Source organism: Sminthopsis crassicaudata, chromosome 6, assembly GCF_048593235.1.
Source record: "Sminthopsis crassicaudata isolate SCR6 chromosome 6, ASM4859323v1, whole genome shotgun sequence".
Classification (NCBI taxonomy): Eukaryota; Metazoa; Chordata; class Mammalia; order Dasyuromorphia; family Dasyuridae; genus Sminthopsis; species Sminthopsis crassicaudata.
In genome coordinates, this window is record NC_133622.1 from 501,023 (window position 1) to 521,564 (window position 20,542).

General features: G+C 40.6%; 1 protein-coding gene across 4 annotated transcripts in view; it reads left to right on the forward strand.

Annotated features, from left to right (window-relative positions):
* The window catches only part of LOC141546283 (uncharacterized), an 80,850-nt gene extending 69,757 nt beyond the window's left edge, over positions 1-11,093 (forward strand). For 3 of the 4 annotated variants that reach the window (XM_074273971.1, XM_074273969.1, XM_074273970.1), the window contains 3 exons: positions 3,369-3,495; positions 4,780-4,875; positions 8,028-11,093. In XM_074273971.1, coding sequence (XP_074130072.1) covers positions 3,369-3,495; positions 4,780-4,875; positions 8,028-10,207 — 2,403 coding nt within the window. In that variant the 3' untranslated portion in view covers positions 10,208-11,093. The remainder of the gene's footprint in view (positions 1-3,368; positions 3,496-4,779; positions 4,876-8,027) is intronic. The other variant, XM_074273972.1, reaches the window with a different exon arrangement.
* Positions 11,094-20,542: the final 9,449 nt, after the last annotated feature.

A 20,542-nucleotide genomic window follows, 5' to 3' on the forward strand; every position in this document is an offset into this window, starting at 1 on the left:
GAGGTCCACCACTTCATGTACCTTTTCCCATCCAAAGTCTCCCCCCTCCTCTTGGTTTCCTCTGCCATGATCCCCTGAAGCTCCTAGAAAACCCTTCAAGCAGAATTTGTCCTGTTCATGTTGGGAGCAGAGCCTGGAAGTTTCCCCAGCCCTTCTCCTGGTCATCAGAGTAAAAACTATCCCTCTGGGTTGCTCCTTTCTTCCTGCCACTGGTCCCCCAAGCCTTCTCAGGTCTCCCTCAAACTCCCCCCTTGACCATTCCTTGGCTCCTGCTAATAAGCACTGAGAAGGGCCTTGCGTCCAAGCTCAGCAATTCTAGTACCCAGAGCTCTGGGCCATCCTGCTGCTCTGGTGCTTCTAAGATCTGCCCTGGCACAGGGACCAATCTCTCCTGTTTAAAAGAGGCTGCTGAGATTCTCATCCTCACCTCTATTGTTCCGGGGCCTCAAAGTACTATATCAACTGTTTCTTTTGCCAGATTAATTAGGCTCCCCTGCGCAGAGTGCCGGGAACTGGCAGAGTTCAATAACTGGGAGAAAAAGAAGTTAATACACATTAGTGTATCATGGAACTTCAGGTTCTTGGATATTATGATTCCTCTAGGCTGCAGCAGCTCCTGGGTTGACTTGGAAGACTATAGTGGATAGATGTAAAGGGCTGAAACTCTGAATAGGTGCACTGGAATCAGACAACACTTACGGCTAATTACCGATTGGACAATATTCTATTAGCATATGCTTGGAATATGGCCCTTCTCACAATTCTGTTCTGGCTCCATCTTTTGGTGTATACAGATAATTGTAAGAGGGATTAGGGGGTAGAGTAGGACAAGCCAGAGTCACTTTGGACAAGGACTATGAGGAGAAAAGGGGTTGGTGGCGAGCCTTGGTGGAGATTTGTCTGTCTCCTTTATTTCTCCCCCTAAAAACCAAGGACTTTTGCTGATCCTGACTCTAGCTGATCCTGAGGTCAACAAGATGCTAACTGGATGTACAGATAGAACTGAGTCCACTCAATGCACTGGGAAATAAAGTGCATTTCTCCCTTCATCTGCCTATGTCCTGGGAATTCTTCCTTCCTTTGACTAGATGACTGAGGCTCAGATGTCCCCAGGCCTTTGTTTGTAGAGATGTCAAATCTAAGATCCTCCTTGCCAAAGACATTTCTTAGTCCTCCTTTCTCTCCACCCTCTTCCCAGTCTCTGCTTAAGATCATCCAGATATAACAAACCCCTCCCAGCTTTACTCTACTTTGATTTCCGCTGGGAGCCCAAATAGGAATCAGAGGGAACTAGTTGTTCCTTCTATTTTGAGTCCCTGAGGCTAGTTCATTCTGGATTATATTTTGTATTTCTCCTCATGGGTCTGAACTTTGTCAGTTTTCTACATTTGTGGTCTTTTCCTTAGGAATGCTTGGAAGGACTTTCATTAAAGGTGCTTTTCCTCTGAAAGCATTCCATTCATTTTTCCTTCATAATTTGCCATAGGGTCAGGTCCTTTGCCTTCTGTCATATCCTGTTCCAAGTTCTCTGCTCCTTAATGAAAGTTGCTGCCAAATTGTGTCTTGTCCTAATGGTGGCTCCTTGGTACTTGACTTGTACTGCACTTTCATTCTGGAGGCTTGCAGGCTTTTTCTCACTGACTTGGCAGCTCTGCCTTTTGGCGACGGTTTCCGGGGAATTTTCCTTCAGACAGCTCTTTCAGGAAGCTGCTGTGTTTGAGATAGATGCAGAAAGAAACCTGAGAATTTTTCTCTTGGCCATCAGGAGCTCTGTTCACATGAAAGTATACTGGCTAGTCATGGGAGAGGCTAGCAGGACTATCAAAGGAGGATGCCCATTTCTCCTTTGCCATTTGCTGTTTCAGTAACTGGATTTTATGCTCTCTCTTACATTCGATCATACTAGCTAAGGATTTCTCCACTTTTTGAATCACTTCAAAGAAACCATTTTGATGTTTATTTGTCATTTTTTTTACATCTTATTTATCTCCATCTATTTCCCCTCTAATTTTAATATGTCATAATTTGTTCTTATTTTCAGGGGTTTTTTTGAATGCATATTCAATTAAACATTTTTAATATATTCTTAATGTGTGAGGGTATTTGATTCCTTCCTCTCCCCCCCCCCCATCCAAGTCCTGCTTCACCTGAACCCTATAAATTTTGGGATATGGTTTAATTAATCATTTTTATTTTCCTTTAAAAATGTATCATTTCTAAGATTTGTCCTCTGACGCAGGTAAAACTCCTTTTAGTTTTGTATTTTTTGTTGATCATCTATGAACCAATTTTCATTTTATTTCTTTAGGTAATAAAAGAGCATAATGATTATTTCTGACTTTTTTCATCTGGGTAGAGGATCTGTGTATCCCAATGGTTAAATTTTATAAAAGAATCATGTGTTGAAAAAATGCATATCCCTCTGTTGTCCCATTTAGAAAATGTCATAAACCTTTTATTTCAAGTTTCTCTAGACATTTGTTCATCCCTTCTACTTTATACCATTCTCCATTTCTTCATCCCCTTTTCCTCTTATTCTCTTATAGATTCCCTTCCCTCTCTTGCACTTATCCTGTTCATTAGTTTCCTAATTTCATCCATTTTCTTCCCCTTTCTAACAAGGATTTCTCTCCCTCTCCTCATTGTCCACCTTCCTTGGCTGTTCTCCCTAGATTTCTGTTCTCTGTCACATAGCTCCTCTGCTCACAGGGTCTTTTTTCCTTGACACTTCATGCAGTTAAAGGCTCCAAGGTCCCCATTCTGGGGCAGTGCTGTAGGAGCTTTTTGCCACTGCTTGTAGGCCAACTGCACAGATGCCTTCTTTTCTAAACCCTGTTGTCTAGAAGTGAAATAATAGAATAAAGAAAATAAACTGTGAAATGCGCCTTACACATAGACCACAGCAAGGTCAGGGAAGCAATTCCTACCTCAGTGTAAAAGTGTTAAATTCACAATGGCCATTCACTTTGGTAAAAGGTGTTTATTATGGAGAAGAGGTCATAGATAAAAGGAAGAGGTAAAACAGCCACCAGGAGTGGGAAATAGGAAATAGGGTTGGAAGAATAGTAGGATTGCCAATGAAGAGCATGGAAGAATTCATTAAGGGAATATGCCCTGTGGCTCTAAGATCCCCCTCCTTATGTGCTCTGTGATAAGTCACTTGTCAGCTTTATTTCAACAGATCCAAAATTCAATCAGTCTTTAAGAGACCTTGACCAGGGTTTAAGAGTTGACTCTGCATGAAAACCTATGATCTTTGAGCAAATCCCTTCTCTGTGTTTCAGTTTCTTCCTGTAAACTGGAAGGGTTCACCTCTTTCCTTCTGAAGCATTTTTCAGCTTCACATCTTCTGACTTTTGATGCTGCAGGAGGTTGTGACATTCAAGGATGTGGCTGTGGACTTCACCCGGGAGGAGTGGGGGCTCTTGGACCCCTCTCAGAAGAAGCTGTTCAAGGAGGTCATGGTGGAGAACGCCCGGAACCTGCTCTCCTTGGGTAAGAGCACTTCCCCTGATAATTGCAAGTCTACCATCAAAGAGAATATCCTCATTGCCCAGTGTGCAGGCTTTGCAGTAGGGGAAGAAGGCAAAGGGCTGATCTTGTATTGTGTGACAGGACCCGGGGATGTCCTTTGTTGTTCCCAAAGCTCTCTCTTACCTATTCCCAGGTCAAAGATTAAATCAGGGGAAGCATCTCAAACATGGAACTAATCTTAGAGATTAGCCTCTACCTGGACACGATTTTTGTCTGCCAAAATTCTGAAAAGTGCTCAGCCTTTCCTTTCCTTTTCCTTTTCCTTTCAACTCCTTCCTTTTTCACATTGGTCCTGTTTTTGGAATATTATTCTTTTTAGCAGGTATCAGCAACCAAACAACTGCTTGTCCCTCATATGGGAAGTTTCTCCTTAATCTGCCTTTGGATTATCTCCATATTCCAGCACAAGGGGTGGGAAAGGAAGAGAAGGGAATAAGCACCTATTTCTACCTGCTGTGTGCCAGGGGCTGTGCGATATGCTTTCTTTACAGACTGTAACAACACTGCTTAAAAACAACTTGCAACTAATAAGTTGTTTTGGTGATTCTAAGGACCAAAATTCATGACAGAGGACAAATCAAGAAAGATTCTGTTTGCATCCAGGGGGAAAAACTCAGAAATATAAACATGGATAGTCTAATTTTACATTTCTATGCAATTGAAGCCAACTCTAGGCTAGGCGCAGGCAAATGGAAGGGGAAAATTTTACTTGATGATTTTCTTGTGTGTTTGAAAGGAAAAGCAAGTTGTGTGTTGTAGATCTACAGTTTCATGTGCAATCATCTTTTTATTATACTACAATACTGAAATGCTTGTTTATACATTAAAAGTACAAGGAAATATTATGTCACTTTAACCTCATTTCAAATTAGGTGATATTGTTATCCCCATTTCAAAGTTGAGAAAACAGAAAAACAAAGAGAATTTAATTGACTTGCTCAGAGGTACACAGTTAGCAATCCAGGTTTGAGATCAGAAGTTTCTGGCAAAAGGGAGCTTCACTGGACAGGACGTGGGAGGAAGGGCTTTTGTCTCATTCTCAGAGGAAGCTGTACATATAGTGGGCACATCCTGCCTTAGGTGACTTGCTTTACAAGCCCCAGTGGCTGAATATTGACTGACATGGCTGAATATGAGGGGCTGAATTTCAGCATGGAGCAGCTCTGGATCCTCACATTTTCCCCTAAGAAGAGCTAACTGACTAACTTCTCTCCGTCTTCTTCTCTTACTGATTTCCCTGCCCAGGGCTTCCTGTTCCCAGAGAAGAGATGATCTCTTATTTTGAGCCCAGGGAAGCGCTGTGGATGCTAGACCAAGAAGGCCTGAGGAGATGCTCTCCAGGTGAGTGAGGTGAAAGCAGGGATATGAGAGCTGTAGTTATAAGAGGCTTCTGGGACTTACCCTTAAGTAAATGCTGAGTTTGGGGCAAAAGGCCAGACGTGGAATTCTGTGTTGCATACTTCTGGCAGCAGTGACCGGGGCTAGTCAGTGAATCTGGCTACCAGCTCCACAAAATGAGTGGGTCCCACTCCAAGGCCCTATAAGACGCTTCTACTGCTCATTTGTCATCCTGTAAGAAGTCCTTATTTGGGATTTCGGGGAATGGAGCTCTCCTGAATGTGCCCAGAGGGATTAGGTTTGGGACATGAGCCATTTCTTAGAACTTCTTCTTGACAGTAAACAATTAAAGGCCTGATACAGGGCAGCCCTGGGCTAAAGACCAGGAACACAAAGAGATATTCCCTGCTCTTATGGAGGTTCCCCCGGCACAGAGTGGTGGGGCAGACAATACACCAGCAACTGTGGAGAGACTCATTATGCACCACATAAACTGAATAATTTAGTGCCTCAGTGCATCATTAATTGGTGAGGATCATGATAGTTTAAGAAGGAGAGCAGAACTGGGGAAGAAAGACCCAAAGTGAAATAAAAGAGGTAACACTTACACAACCCTGTGTGCCATGCTCTGCATTGTCTTACTTCATTCTCATGAGAACCAGAGGACTTAAGTGCTATTATTATGCCCATTTTACAGATAAAGAAACTGAATCTAACTTGACTATAACTTGACTTGCAAGGTTCTGACATGGGATTACAGCCCTGGGCTTCCTGATTCAAGGCCTTACCAACATTCTATCTGCTGTAATTGTATTCTGATTTTGAAACAGATATGATGAACATGGTCTTATATATGTATGATGTAGGAAAAAAAAAAAGAATTGGAGAAGCTCCTATGGAGACATGGACATTCATTTTTTTAAACTGTAGCCAATCAAAAGCCATTGCTAATTACTGTTAAAAAAAAAAATAAAAAGATTTATATGAATTGGTTCATGACAAATATTGCCCTAAATGACTCAAGGGTCAGTTACATATATTGTTTTTAGCACATGTTGCTCAGGAGATTAGAGACTAAATGAGATGGGGTTGCTAGCTAACCCAGGAGGGAGAGAACCTGGTCTGGGGAGAGACAGCTCCTGCGGGTCATTCCAGGCCTGTGGCCATTTGAATATGAGTATCCAACCTTCCTTAAATGCTAGGAACAATCTGATGTCAAGTTGACAAATCAGAAGAATCTGTTGCACTTAGAAGCAGCCAGAGTTTGAGGGACTCAGTGCATAGTCTCCCACAGCAGTGCATTAATGATCTTGATAGGCTGAAATCACTGCAGAAAGACTTGTAAAAGTGGAAATGTGCACATCTGTGTGGTCTCAGAGCACAGCTACCATTATAACCAAATCAGACATTTATTCACCACTTTAGGTGCCACTAAGACATTTTTGAGTCAGATCTCTTGGATCTTTATCTCAGTCATTCAAGGGCTTGGTGAACTTTTAAAAGAAAAGGATTATAATGGTGCAGCCTGCATTACCCTTCCATATCTCAGGATGATGAACTCAATTTTCTATATGAGACATTTTCAGATGTGGATCTTTCATGCATTTAAAAAAATTCACATAATGATAATTTAAAAAAAAATAAATTAATGATAACTATCGCAAAAAAATAATAGGTCAGAAGAAAATCACTTCTACCTCAGGTAAATATTAAAAAAAAACAACTGTGTTAGTTTTCTGACTATGATCTCAAATAATGTATTAGAAAAAAAAATGAATTGAAAATGATCAGCATGGAAATTTGTTATGGTTACAGGCAGGACAGATCATGAAACAATTGGAGTATTTCCTATATATGCACCAGAAATCATGTCTATGAAAGAGAGGCAAAGTGCAGATACTAAAAGGGAAAGGGGGAAATTGAGAGTAGAGAAACTGGTCATATAATGTAGGCAGAACATGCCCATTCACCAGGTGTAAATTCTAGTCTCAGTGGCTGAGATTTGGGCTGAATCAGTCAGCCATTCTGACTGCTGTTATGCACTTAAGGAGAATGAAGGCTCTCTCTGTACTGTCACAGGTTATTGTGAGGTTCCATTGTAATTGTGCATGAAACTCTTTTTTTTTTTTTTTTTTTTTCTTTTTTCAAATATTTATTGTGAGTACTGCAAACATGACAAAATGTTTCTTGTGATCCTGAAGCCCATGTTTAAAAAAAAAAAAAATTCTATAGACTTATTTGCCTTCTAAGAACCTGTGAGCTTTCTCTCCTAGTTAGCTGCAACTTCTGTTTTCTAGTTTCATTTGTTGCAAGAATATCAAGATGTGAGGCAATTAGGTAGGATAGTGGATAGAGCAACAGCTCATAAGTCAGGAGGACTTGAGTTCAAATGTGACCTCAGACACTTAACACTTCCTAGCTTCATGACTCTGGGCAAGTCAGTTAAACCAAATTGCCTCGAAAAATAATAATAATATTAAGATGCCATGTAACTCTTCCAATAGGTGGTTTAACTGGTTATTGGCTGAGGATCTCATATTTAGAGTAACAACAATTAATATTTATGGAGAATTTTTATAAAAACCTGTAATCCCATTGTTCCATTTCTGTCTCACTGCTACTTCCAGGGCAGATGTTTTCCCATCTGTAGAATAAGGGAATGATGACTCTAAGGTCCATTCCATCTTTTAAATCAACAATGCCTTAAATAAATGAGTGCTACACAACACCAAAGGCATTTTTGTATTTTTCTTGGTTTTAGACATTGCCATGACCAAATTTTTCATCACTAAGTTGTCAGCTTAGGTCTGTTAAGGACCATGCCTAGGTGAAAGGGCAGGTCAATTCTCCGAGAGCCTTCACAGATGTAGATCATAGTGTCTGAAGAAGTGTGCATGAAACTCTTTAGAAATTAGGTCATGTTTGGGGTGTGAACTAATGGGAACTTAAAATTATTGGTTCTGCCCATTTTAGATTTTTTTCTTTGTCTAGGAAAAGAAAAAATGACTGAGTTTGTCTTCTGCTGACGGACGGAAAGGGAATAAAAATTTATGTGAGAGTGTGTGTGTGTGTGTGTGTGTGTGTGTGTGTGTGCGCGCATAATAACTATGTTTACTTCATTGTTTGCTCTATTCCTTCTTTCTTTTATTTTGGAGGGACAGATCAGCGTGAAATGAAAGAAACTCCTGCAGAGCTAAGCCATTCTGTGGTAGAAAGTCCCAAGCAGTGGTTCATGGGTGATGGATCCTGTGACTTTACTTGGAGAAAAAGCTGTGCAACACATGAGAGAATCCAGCTTAGAGAGAGACGGTGTGAATGTACTGAATGTGGAAAAGGTTTTATACAAAAGGAAAATCTTATTGCACAATCGAGAATCATCAAAGGACAGAAAAGTTATGAGTGTAACCAGGGTGGAAAGGCTTTTAGAGACAAGAGAGTTCTCACTAGACATCAGAAAATCCACATTGGAGGGAAACCTTTTGAATGTAACCACTGTGGAAAGGCTTTTAGAAGCAGGGGAAATCTTACTAGACATCAGAGAATCCACACTGGAAGGAAACCTTATGAATGTAACCAGTGTGGAAAGTCATTTGGAAGCAAGGGAAATCTTACTAGACATCAGAGAATCCACACTGGAGAGAAACCTTATGAATGTAACCAGTGTGGAAAGGCTTTTAGAGACAAAGTAGGTCTCATTGATCATCAGAGAATCCACAGTGGAGAGAAACCCTATGAATGTAACCAGTGTGGAAAGGCTTTTAGAGACAAGGGAGTTCTTACTAAACATCAGAGAATCCACACTGGAGAGAAACCTTACAAATGTAACCAATGTGGAAAGGCTTTTACAGAAAAGGGAGTTCTTACTAGACATCAGAGAATCCACACTGAAGAGAAACCTTATGAATGTAACCAATGTGGAAAGGCTTTTAGAGACAAGGGAGTTCTTACTAGCCATCAGACAATCCACACTGAAGAGAAACTTTATGAATGTAACCAGTGTGGAAAGTCATTTGGAAGCAAAAGAAATCTTACTAGACATCAGATAGTCCACACTGGAGAGAAACCTTATGAATGTAATCAGTGTGGAAAGGCTTTTAGAGACAAGGTAGGTCTCATAGGTCATCAGAGAATCCACACTGGAGAGAAGCCTTATGAATGTAACCAGTGTGGAAAGGCTTTTAGAGACAAGGTAGGTCTCATTGATCATCAGAGAATCCACACTGGAGAGAAACCTTATGAATGTAACCAGTGTGGAAAGGCCTTTAGAGACAAAAGACCTCTTACTGTACATCAGAGAATCCACACTGGAGAGAAACCTTATGAATGTAAGCAGTGTGGAAAGGCTTTTAGACACAAGGGAGGTTTTATTGGCCATCAGACAATCCACACTGGAGAGAAACTTCACGAATGTAACCAGTGTGGAAAGTCATTTGGAAGCAAAGGAAATCTTACTAGACATCAGCTAGTGCACACTGGAGAGAAACCTTATGAATGTAACCAGTGTGGAAAGGCTTTTAGAGACAAGGTAGGTCTCATTGGTCATCAGAGAATCCACACTGGAGAGAAGCCTTATGAATGTAACCAGTGTGGGAAGGCTTTTAGATACAAGGTAGGTCTCATTGATCATCAGAGAATCCACACTGGAGAGAAGCCTTATGAATGTAACCAGTGTGGAAAGGCTTTTAGAGACAAGGGAGTTCTTACTAAACATCAGAGAATCCACACTGGAGAGAAACCTTACAAATGTAACCAATGTGGAAAGGCTTTTACAGAAAAGGGAGTTCTTACTAGACATCAGAGAATCCACACTGGAGAGAAACCTTATGAATGTAACCAGTGTGGAAAGTCATTTGGAAGCAAGGGAGAACTTACTAGACATCAGATAGTGCACACTGGAGAGAAGCCTTATGAATGTAACCAGTGTGGAAAGGCTTTTAGAGACAAGGTAGGTCTCATTGATCATCAGAGAATCCACACTGGAGAGAAACCTTATGAATGTAACCAATGTGGAAAGGCTTTTAGAGACAAAGGAGTTCTTACTAGACATCAGAGAATCCACACTGGAGAGAAGCCTTATAAATGTAACCAATGTGGAAAGGCCTTTAAAGACAAAAGACCTCTTACTGTACATCAGACAATCCACACTGGAGAGAAACCTTATGAATGTAATCAGTATGGAAAGGCTTTTAAAGACAAGGTAGGTCTCATTGGTCATCGGAGAATCCACACTGGAGAGAAGCCTTATGGATGTCACCAGTGTGGAAAGGCTTTTAGATACAAGGTAAGTCTCATTGATCATCAGAGAATCCACACTGGAGAGAAGCCTTCCTTATGAATGTAACCAGTGTGGAAAGTCATTTGAAAGCATGGGAGAACTTACTGGACATCAGATAGTGCACACTTTAGAGAAGCCTTATAAATGTAACCAGTGTGCAAAGGCTTTTACAAGCAAGGTAGGTCTTATTGGTCATCAGAGAATTCACACTGGAGAAAAGCCTCATGAATGTAACCAGTGTGGAAAGTCATTTGTAAGCAAGGGAAAATTTACCAGACATCTGAATACACACTAGAGAAAAACCTTTTGAATATAACCAGTGTAGAAAGGCTTTTAGAAGCAAAGAAAGTCTCATTGGTCATCAGAGAATCCATACTGGAGAAAAGCGTCATGAATGTAACCAGTGTGGAAAGGCTTTTAGAAGCAAGGGAAATCTTACTAGACATCAGATGATGCGCACTCGAGAGAAGCCTTAGGAATGTAACCATTGTAGAAAAGGTTCCAGAAAAAAGGAATCTCTTATTTCATATCAGAGAATTCACACTGGAGATAAGCCTTAGGAATGTAACCAGTATGGAAAGGCTTCTTTTAAATCTAGTCTTACTGACCATGAGCGTACCCACACTTAATAGAAACTTTACGACTATAATAAATGTTGGAAAGCTTTTACAAATAGAGCATTTCTTCCTAGATATCAAAGAACCCAAAGTGGAGAAAACTTTCTCAATGTAACTAATGTGGAAAGGTTTTTGGGGGAAATCTGGGATGCTAATGTATTGGTGGATGTGTGAACTGATCTAATAATTCTGCCAAAGAGATCCTAAAGGAGGGAAAAGGACCCACATGTGGAGAAATGTTTCTGTACACCTCTTTGTAGCGACACAAAACTGGAAATTGAGTGGATGCCCATCAGGTGGGAAATGCTGAATAAATGATAGCACATTAATGTTGTGGAATATTATTGTTCTATAAGGAATTATCAGCAGGATGATTCTAGAGATGCTTGGAGAGACCTACATGAACTGATGCAAAGTGAAGTGAGCAGAACCAGGAGATCATCATACATGACAACAGCCATCAATTCTGATGGACTTGGCTCTTTTCAACAATGACATGATTCAGGCCAGTTCCAATGATCTTGTGATGAAAAGAGTCATCTACACTGAGAGAGGACTGTGGGAACTGAGCATGGATCACATCATAGCATTTACACTCTTTACACTCTTTATGCATCTAACAAGTTGGGGAGAATAGCCCAAAAACACTGGTGAGGGAAGAATTCCAACCATAGTCAATTAGAACTCCACCCACTAGCCCCCTTTAGCTTGTATCCAAAGCTCCTATTATAAAAGAGCCAATCTAAAATTCTCTCTTTGCAGAGATTCTAAATATGCCATGCTATGCCAAGGAAGCCTCTGCCTACTGGAATAATATTCTTTTTCCAGTGTTATCCTCTTTTCATCCTCACCTGTTGCCCTAACAAGACCTTATGCCTCTGTCAGGATTTCTAACCTTACTTCCCAATCCCTATAATAAAGCTCTTTTATCATTCTAGGTTTTTGGGTCTGTAAATTCTTTTACATAGAATCTCTGTGCCACCAGAAGGGGGTTCCCCAAAATTCCCTATCCTTGCACCAAATCCCAAGGAGTGTAGGGGAGCCAAACCTCTCCATTTGGTTCCCTGAACCCCAAACCTGTCCTTAGGCCTTATCATTTAACTCCCTAACCACCAGAAACCCTAATCTCATTTTGGTTCCCTCAATCTAGACCTTATCATTTGGTTCCTATAACAGGGAACCCCAAAAACTAAACCTCATATTTTTGGTTCCCATACTGGGAGCCCAAAAAATCAGACTTCACCTCATCAATCTCATCTAAAAAAAAAAAAAAAAAAAAAAGCAAATAAATAAATAAAACCCAAACAATTTTTAAAAAAACCAAAACATGATGATAAGAAATGGAAAGCACAATTGCTCCATCTTGTCAATGCAAATAGCATTGTAGAATTTCCTGGTGGGGCTTTGATCCTCAGCATTTTTATACATCCCTAACAAAATCCTACAACAAGAGATACAAAAAGAAATTCCATTTAAAATAAATGCCAAAAGTAAAAAATAATTGCGAATTACCTAGCAAGGGAAAGTCAGGAACTATATGAGCAAAACTACAAAACACTTTCCACACAAATAAAGTCAGAGTGAAACAATTGGAAAAATATTAAGTGTTCTTGGATAGGTCAAGCAAAGATAAAAAAGATGACAATACTACCTAAATTAATCTATTTATTTAGTGTTATACCAATCAGACTCCCAAGAAACTATTTTACTGACCTAGAAAAAATAACAAAATTAATCTGGAAGAACAAAAGGTCATGACTTTCAAGGTGACTAAAGAAAAAAGAAATCAAATCAAGGTGGCCTAGCTGTACCAGATCTAAAACTATATTATAAAGTAGCAGTTCATCTAAATCCCTGGTTGGCAATTGTTCATGATCTCCAAGCAGTTAATGCTACTATAATACTCTGAGCCTCTGTCACCCCAAACCCCCACACTGCTTGCCCCATACAGTGCCAGAGGTAAACACCTATACAAGGAGGTGCTCCATGCTGTGAATTGCACTTGCTCTGTCTGGGATTCACCCTCCACTCGCCATATCTTGACTGCAGAATTGCCGCCTTCACCAGGACTGTCCTTATGTGTTTCTACCCTGTATCACTGCTTTCCTCCCTTCTGGGAAGATCTTTCTGATTTTGTCTACACAGTGCTCAAGTTGTCCCTATTTCCAGGAAATGTCTCTCTGGTTAAAGCTGTCCCTCCATTAGTACTGGAGGCTGACTGTCCTGACTATTGCAACTCTGTTGGCATCTATTGGATCCGTGACTCATGGCCCCCTTTGGCTCACTGTGCCCCTCTGTCAGAAGCATCTTGATAGGGCCTGAAGCATCCAGGGAAGCTTGTGTCCAACTACCAAACAGGTTTATTCACTTGACCTCACAGTATTGCAAAAGCAGAGGGTGCTGGACACCCTCCAGGGGAGAAGGGGAGATGCTGTATCATCACTGGGGAGACATGGTTTTTGTTGTTTCCTTATTCTTATTCCTCATCACCTTGTTTTACTGCTGAATTTTAAGAGTATTTCCCCTTAAGGTCTGGTCTGCTTGTAGAAGGCCAAAGATCACAATGACAAAGGGAGAATTCAATACAATCCAGCCTGGGTTTATAGTTACTAAATGTGCACAGCACCCAAATTTTCCCAAGAGCCTTTTGCTTACTCTGGTAAGTCACTTTCACCAGGGTAGTATTTCTGCTCAGAAGGAGAGCCTGGTGAGAATGGGAGGAGGAGTTCTTGAAGAAGACCAGCCTGGGGGCAGGGGCGAGTGGCACTTGAGGACTCTGGAGGTCTGGGAGGAATTTAGGGCTGTAGATCTTTTTGTGAGGGGGGGGCAGGACTAAGATGGGAGAGGAAACGGAGAGTCCTGAAGTCCAGGTCCTGGGTGTGATTGGAGGAAAGGGCTCAACGATTCTGAGGGAGGGATGTGGTGGAGCTATTGGGACCAGGAAGACCCTCCCAGACTGGGCTGTCCAGAAAGAGGAAGTCTGAACTGGGATCACTCTGCTTTCCCACCCCTTTTGCCTTCCCTGCTCTGAAACTGCTCTGCCTTCCCTGGGAATTTTGGTCTGTCCCACATTTTGACCGGGTAGCTCCTCAGGTCTCTCCCTTTTCCTCCTGAGAGCTCAGATCTCTCCACTTTTCCCTCTGGGAGCTCAGGTCTCTTTCCCCTTTTGCCCCTGGGAGCCTGGATCTCTTCCCCTTTTTCACCTGAGGGCTCAGAGCTTTCCCCCTTTTCCCCCTGGGAGCTCTACTCTCTTTTTCCCTTGGTGTTGACATCACTCAGCATTCCTGAACCCAAGCCTGTGCTTGCAGCTCCCAGGTAGGTCTGAGCCAGCCCATATTTCCCCATATTTCCCCTGGCCTTTGAGTCTCCTCTTCTGACCTTGGGGTACATGACCTTCAGGTCTACCAAAAACATACCTTTCTACCAAGGCTGCCTCCTGCATGAGCCCCCAGTCCTACCCCTTTTCCACTCTCCCAATCACTTCCCAAACTTGCTCATATTTCCCATTGGGGCACACTTTTCCAGACTTCAGACTTTTATCCATACTTGCAGCATTCTGATCAGGACCCAGCTATCCTGGCTCCCCATCCCATCTCTTCGTTAGAGATTCAGCCATGTAGCCTTCAAGGACGTGGCTGTGGACTTCACCCGGGAGGAGTGGGGGCTCTTGGACCCCTCTCAGAAGAAGCTGTTCAAGGAGGTCATGGTGGAGAATGCCCAGAACCTGCTCTCCTTGGGTAAGGACACTTCCCCTGATAATTTCAAGTCTACCATCAAAGGGAATATCCTCATTGCCCAGTGTGCAGGCTTTGGTGTGGGGGAAGGGAAAGCAAAGGGCTGGATATGTGTTGTGTGACAGGACCTGGGGATGTCCTTTTTTGTTCCCAAAGCTCTCTCTTACCCATTCCCAGGCCAAAGATTAAATCAGGGGAAGCAACTCAAACATGGAACTAATCTTAGAGATTAGCCTCTACCTGGACACAAATTTTGACCACCAAAGCTCTGAAAACTGCTCAGCCTTTCATTTTCCTTTTCCTTTCAACTCCTTCCTTTTTCAGATGGGTCCTGTATTTGGAATATAATTCATTTTAACAAGTGTCAGTTTGTAGCCAAAGCACCTACTTGTCCCTCATATGGGAAGTTTCACCTTAATCCACCTTGGATTGCCTCCATATTTCAGCACAAGGCATGAGAATGGAATGGAAGGGATCAAGCATTTATTTCTACCTGCTGTTTGCCAGGGGCTGTGCCATATGTTTCTTTGCAATTCAGTAACAATACTGTTTAAGAACAACTTCCAGCAAATAAGTTATTTTGATTATACTAAGGACCAAAATTTGTGATAAAGGATGAATCAAGAAAGATGCTGTTTGCATCCAGAGAGAAAAACTCATAAATAGAAACATGGGTAGAAACATATCTGTGTGTATGCATATTTATGCATGTGTACATCTGTGTGTTTATTTTAATATTATATATATATATATATATATATATACATATAAACATACATGTATATATTTCTGTGCAATTGCAGCCATCTCTAGGCTGGGCGCAGGCAAATGTAAGGAAAAAATTTACTTGATAATTTTCTTGTGTATTTGAAAGGAATTGCAAGTTGTGCGTTGTGGATCTACAGTTTCATGTGCAATCATCTTTTTATTATACTGCAATACTGAAATGCTTGTTCATGAGTTAAAAGTACAACAAAATATTATGTCACTTTAACCTCAATTTAACATTTAAATTTAGGTGATATTGTTATCCCCATTTCAGAGTTGAAGAAACTGAGGAAAACAAACAGAATTTAATTGATTTGCCCAGAGGTAAATGGTTAATAACCCAGGATAGGAATCAGAAGTTTCTGCCAGAAGGGAGCCTCTCAGGACAGGAGGTGAAAGGAAGGGCCTTTGGCTCTCTCTCAGAGGAAGCTGTACAAATAGTGGGCACATCCTGTCTTAAGTAACTTGCTTTACAAGCCCCAGTGGCTGAGTATTGACAGATATATCTGAACATGAGGAGCTGAATTTCAGCATGGAGCAGCTCTGGATCCTCACATTTTCCCTAAGCAGAACTAAGTGACCAACTTCTCTCCATCTTCTTCTCTTACTGATTTCCGGGCCCAGGACTTCCATTTCCCAGAGAAGAGGCAATCTCTTATTTTGAGCCAAGGGAAGCACTGTGGATGCCGGACCAAGAAGGCCTGAGGAGCTGCTCTCCAGGGATATGAGGAAAGCAGGGATATGAGAACTGTGGTTACAAGAGGCTTCTGGGAGTTACCCTGAAATACATGCTCAGTTTTGGGATAAAGGCCAGACATGGAATTCTTTATTAGATATTTCTTGGCAGCAGTGTCCAAGGCTAGTCAGCGAATCTGGCTGTCCACTCCACAAAATGAGTGGGTCCCACTCCAAGGCCCTGTAGGGCCCTTCCATTGCTAATCTGTCATCCTATAATCCTACTGCTTGGGATATGGGGCAATGGAATTCTCCTAAAGTGCTCAAATAGGTTTGGGACATGAGCCATTTCTTAAAACTTCTTCTAGTCAGAAAACAATTAAGGGCTTGCTACAGGGAATCTCTGGGCTAAACACGGGGAACACAAAGCAATGTGAGGTACATCCCGTGCCCTGATGGAGGTCACAGAGTGGCGGGGCAGACAATACATGAGCAACTGTGAAGAGACCCACTGTGCACCAGAGAACATGAATAATTTAGTGCCTTAGAGCATCATTAATTGGTGAGGATAATGATGGTTTTAGAAGCAGAGTAGAACTGGGGAGGAAAAAGCCAAAGTAGCATTTATACAGCCCTGAGTGCCATGCTCTGCATTGTCTTATTTCTTCCTCATGAGAATCAGAGGATTTGAGTGCTGTTATTATGCCCATTTTACAGATAAAGAAACTAAATCTAGCAGAGGTCCTATAACTTGACTTGCAAGGATCTGAGGTAGGATTAAAACCCTGGGCTTCCTGATTCAAGGCTCTATCCACATTCTATCCACTGTAACTATATTCTGATTTTGAAACACATATGATAAATATGGTCTTACATGTATGATGTAGAGAAAAAAAAATTGGTCAAGCTCCTGTGAAGACATGGAAATTCATTTTTTTAAACTCTAGCCAGTCAAAAGCCATTGCTAATTACTGTTAAAAAAAAAAAAAAAAAAAAAAAAGATTTACTAGGGTCAATTACATATAGTGTTTTTAGCATATCTTGATCTGGCAATTAGAGATTGGATGAGATGGGGTTCCTAGGTAACCCAGAAGAGAGAGAACCACTCTGGTCTGGGGAGAGACAGCCCCTGAGAGACTTTGAAGGCCTATGGCCATTTTAATATGAGTGTCTAACGTTCATTAAGTTCTAGGAACAATCTGATGTCAAGATGAGAAACCAGAAGAATCTGTTGCTCTTAGAAACAGCCAGAGTTTCATGGACTGAGGCCACAGTCCTCTACAGCAGTGTATTTGTGGCCACAATAGACTGAAATCACTGCAGAAAGTCTTGTAAAGGTGGAAATATGCACATCTGTGTGGTCCCACAGCACAGCTACCTTTATAATTAAATCAGACATTTCTTCACCACTTGAGGTGCCACTGAGACATTTTTGGGTCACATCTCATGGATCTTTATCTCAATCATTCAAGGGCTTGGTGAACTTTTAAGAGATTCTAAAAGGAAAAGGATTGCAATAGTGCAGCCTGCACAACCCTTCCATATCTCAGGAAGATGAACTCAATTTTCTGTTTGAGACATTTTCAGATGTGGATAATGTCATGCATTTTAAAAAATTGTATCTTGGGATATGCAGGGGGCATATAATGATAATTTTTAAAAAAAGAAAAAGAAAAGAATTGAGATAGCTATGTCGAGAAAAGTCATGGGTCAGAACCACATTACTTTTACCTCAGGTAAATACAGAAACAACTGTGTTAGCCTGCTGAATATGATCTCAAATAATGTAATAGAAAAAAAATTGAATTGAAAGTGATCATCATGGAAATTTGTTATGCTTGCAAGCAGAACAGATCATGAAACAATTTGAGTATTTCCAGATGTCATGTCTATGAAAAAGAGGCAAAGCACAGTTAAAGAGAGGGAAAGGGGAAAATTGAGAGTTGAGATATTTGTCACATACTGTAGGCTGAGCGGGCCCATTCATAGGGTATAAAATCTATTCTCAGCATCTGGAATTTGGGCCAAGTCACTCAGCCATTTCTGAGCTGGTGACCTGAATTGTGCACCTAAGAATGAAAGCCCTCTCTGTGTTGTCACAGGTTATAGTTCGGTTCCATGAAACTCCTTAGAAATTAGATCATGTTTGGGATGTGAACTAATGGGACTTAAAATGATTGGTTTTGCCCCTTTTAGAGTTTTTCTTTGCCTAGGAAAAGAGAAAATGACTGAGTTTCTCTTCTGCTGATGGAGGGAAGGGAATGTGAATATATGTGAGTGTGTGTGTGTGTGTGTGTGTCTGTCTGAATTGTAACTATGTTTGCTTCATTGTTTGCTCTATTCTTTCTTTCTTTTGTTTTAGAAGGAGTGAAATGAAAGAAACTCCTGCAGAGCTAAGCCATTCTGTGGTAGAAAGTCCCAAGGAGGGGTTCATGGGTGATGGATCCTATGACTTCACTTGGACAGAAAGCTGTGTAACACCTGAGAGAATCCAGCTTAGAGAGAGACGTTGTGAATGTACCAATTGTGGAAAAGATTTTATGAAAAAAGAAAATCTTATTGTAAAATCAGGACTCCACAAAGGACAGAAATTTTATCTATAATCAGGCTGGAAAGGCTTTTATAAATAGAGGATTTCTTTGTTTACATCAGAGAACCCACATTGGAGAAAAGCCTTATGAATGTAACCAGTGTGGAAAAAGTTTTATTAAAAAAAAAAAAAAAAAAAAAAGGAGTTCTTATTTTATATCAGAGTACACACAGTAGAGAGAAACCTTTTGAATATAACCAATGTGGGAAAGGGTTTTAGAAGCAAGGGAGGTCTTATTGGACATCAGATGGTGTACCCTGGAGAAAAGCCTTAGAAATGTAACCAGTGGTATTTACACACATATATTGTATCTAGGTTATATTGTAACACATGTAAAATGTATGGGATTGCCTGTCATCAGGGGGAGGGAGTGGAGGGAGGGGGGGGATAATTTGGAAAAATGATTACAAGGGATAATATTATTAAAAAAAAGAAAAAAGAAAAGAAATGTAACCAGTATGGAAAGGCTTTTAGACATGAATCTAGTTTTACGACCATGAGCATACCCACTTTATGACTGTAATTAATATTGGAAAGCTTTTGCAAATAGAGGATTTCTTACTTGATATCAAAGAACCCAAACTGGACAGAGACCTTCTTAATGTAACCAATACGGAAAGGTTTTGGGGGGAAACCTGGGATGCTAATGTATTGTTGCTGGAATTGTGAATGGATCTAACCATTCTGTTGAGCAATATGGAACTATGCCCAAAGGGCAATCAAAAGGTGCATGGCCTTTGAACTAGCAATACTTCTTCGGGGCTTATATGCCAAAGAGATCCTAAAGGAGGGAAAGGGACCCACACCTGCAGAAATGTTTCTGCAGCCCTGTTTGTAGTGGCAAGAAACTGGAAACTGTGGATGCCCAGCAGCTGGGAAATACTGAATAAGTTATAATACAATAATATTGTGGAATATTGCTCTATACGGAAAGATCAGCAGGATGATTCTAGAGATGCCTGGAGAGATTTACATGAACTGATGCAAAGTGAAGTGAGCAGAACCAAGAGATCATCATACATGACAACAGACAGTAGTCAATTTGGGTAGATGTCTTTGTCCCAAACAGATTTTATATGTGTGTGTGTGTGTGTGTGTGTGTGTATACATATGATACATATAATAAAAGATTTCAGTGTCTATGAGTAACTATACTAGTAAATATACAGAGTATATTTATATATTCATACATACATGCACACATAAAAGAGATTCATGCTAAATGGTGCCTCCCAGATGGTTTAATCCTCTATAATTATGCAAAGGTTTGAGCTTTGGCTCAAAAATACTAGCTGTGTTGATTTGGGGCAACTCTCAAGTGCTCTGGACCACGATTTCCTCATGTAGAAAACAAGGAGACTCATGCTTGTAATCCAGACATAACTCCCAGGGAATGCTAGAAAGCCAAAATGAGATAGTGGACACAAAGTACTCACTTGTTAATAATCAGAAAGTACTTTGTAACCATAAGTTCTGACTATGGCTATAAAGGAGAGTGCTAGAAATCAGATGTTGTACAAGGTAGAAAAATGTATTTGAATTCTTTTTGATTTCTAATCTGCTGGTCTTTCCTAGAACTAAAAAGATAAAGCTTATATAGCAACAGCTAATATCACTGCTGTCATTTGGAATAATAAAAAATAACTAAATAAATGAAAATTAAAAAATAAACAAGTAAAGAAACAAAATATATAGCTTCATCCCACTGATAAGGAATGGAAAGCACAATTGCACCATCTTATCAATGCAAATAGCATTATATGATTTCCTGGTGGGGCTTTGAATCATCATTAGAATTCTAAACACTTTAGAAAAAGTGCAAACCCCACTTATCAAAGGAAGAAATCACTTGAAGCATCCATCTGTGGTGCTCCTGACTTTTTGACTATAGTGTTTACTTGAATGCAGTTTCTGTATCTTTAAATGCATCCATTTAGCTGTTTTAGCTCCCACCAAAGTAATTAATAAACCAAATACAATTTCCTGATGTTTCTGGGTATCTGTGGCCACT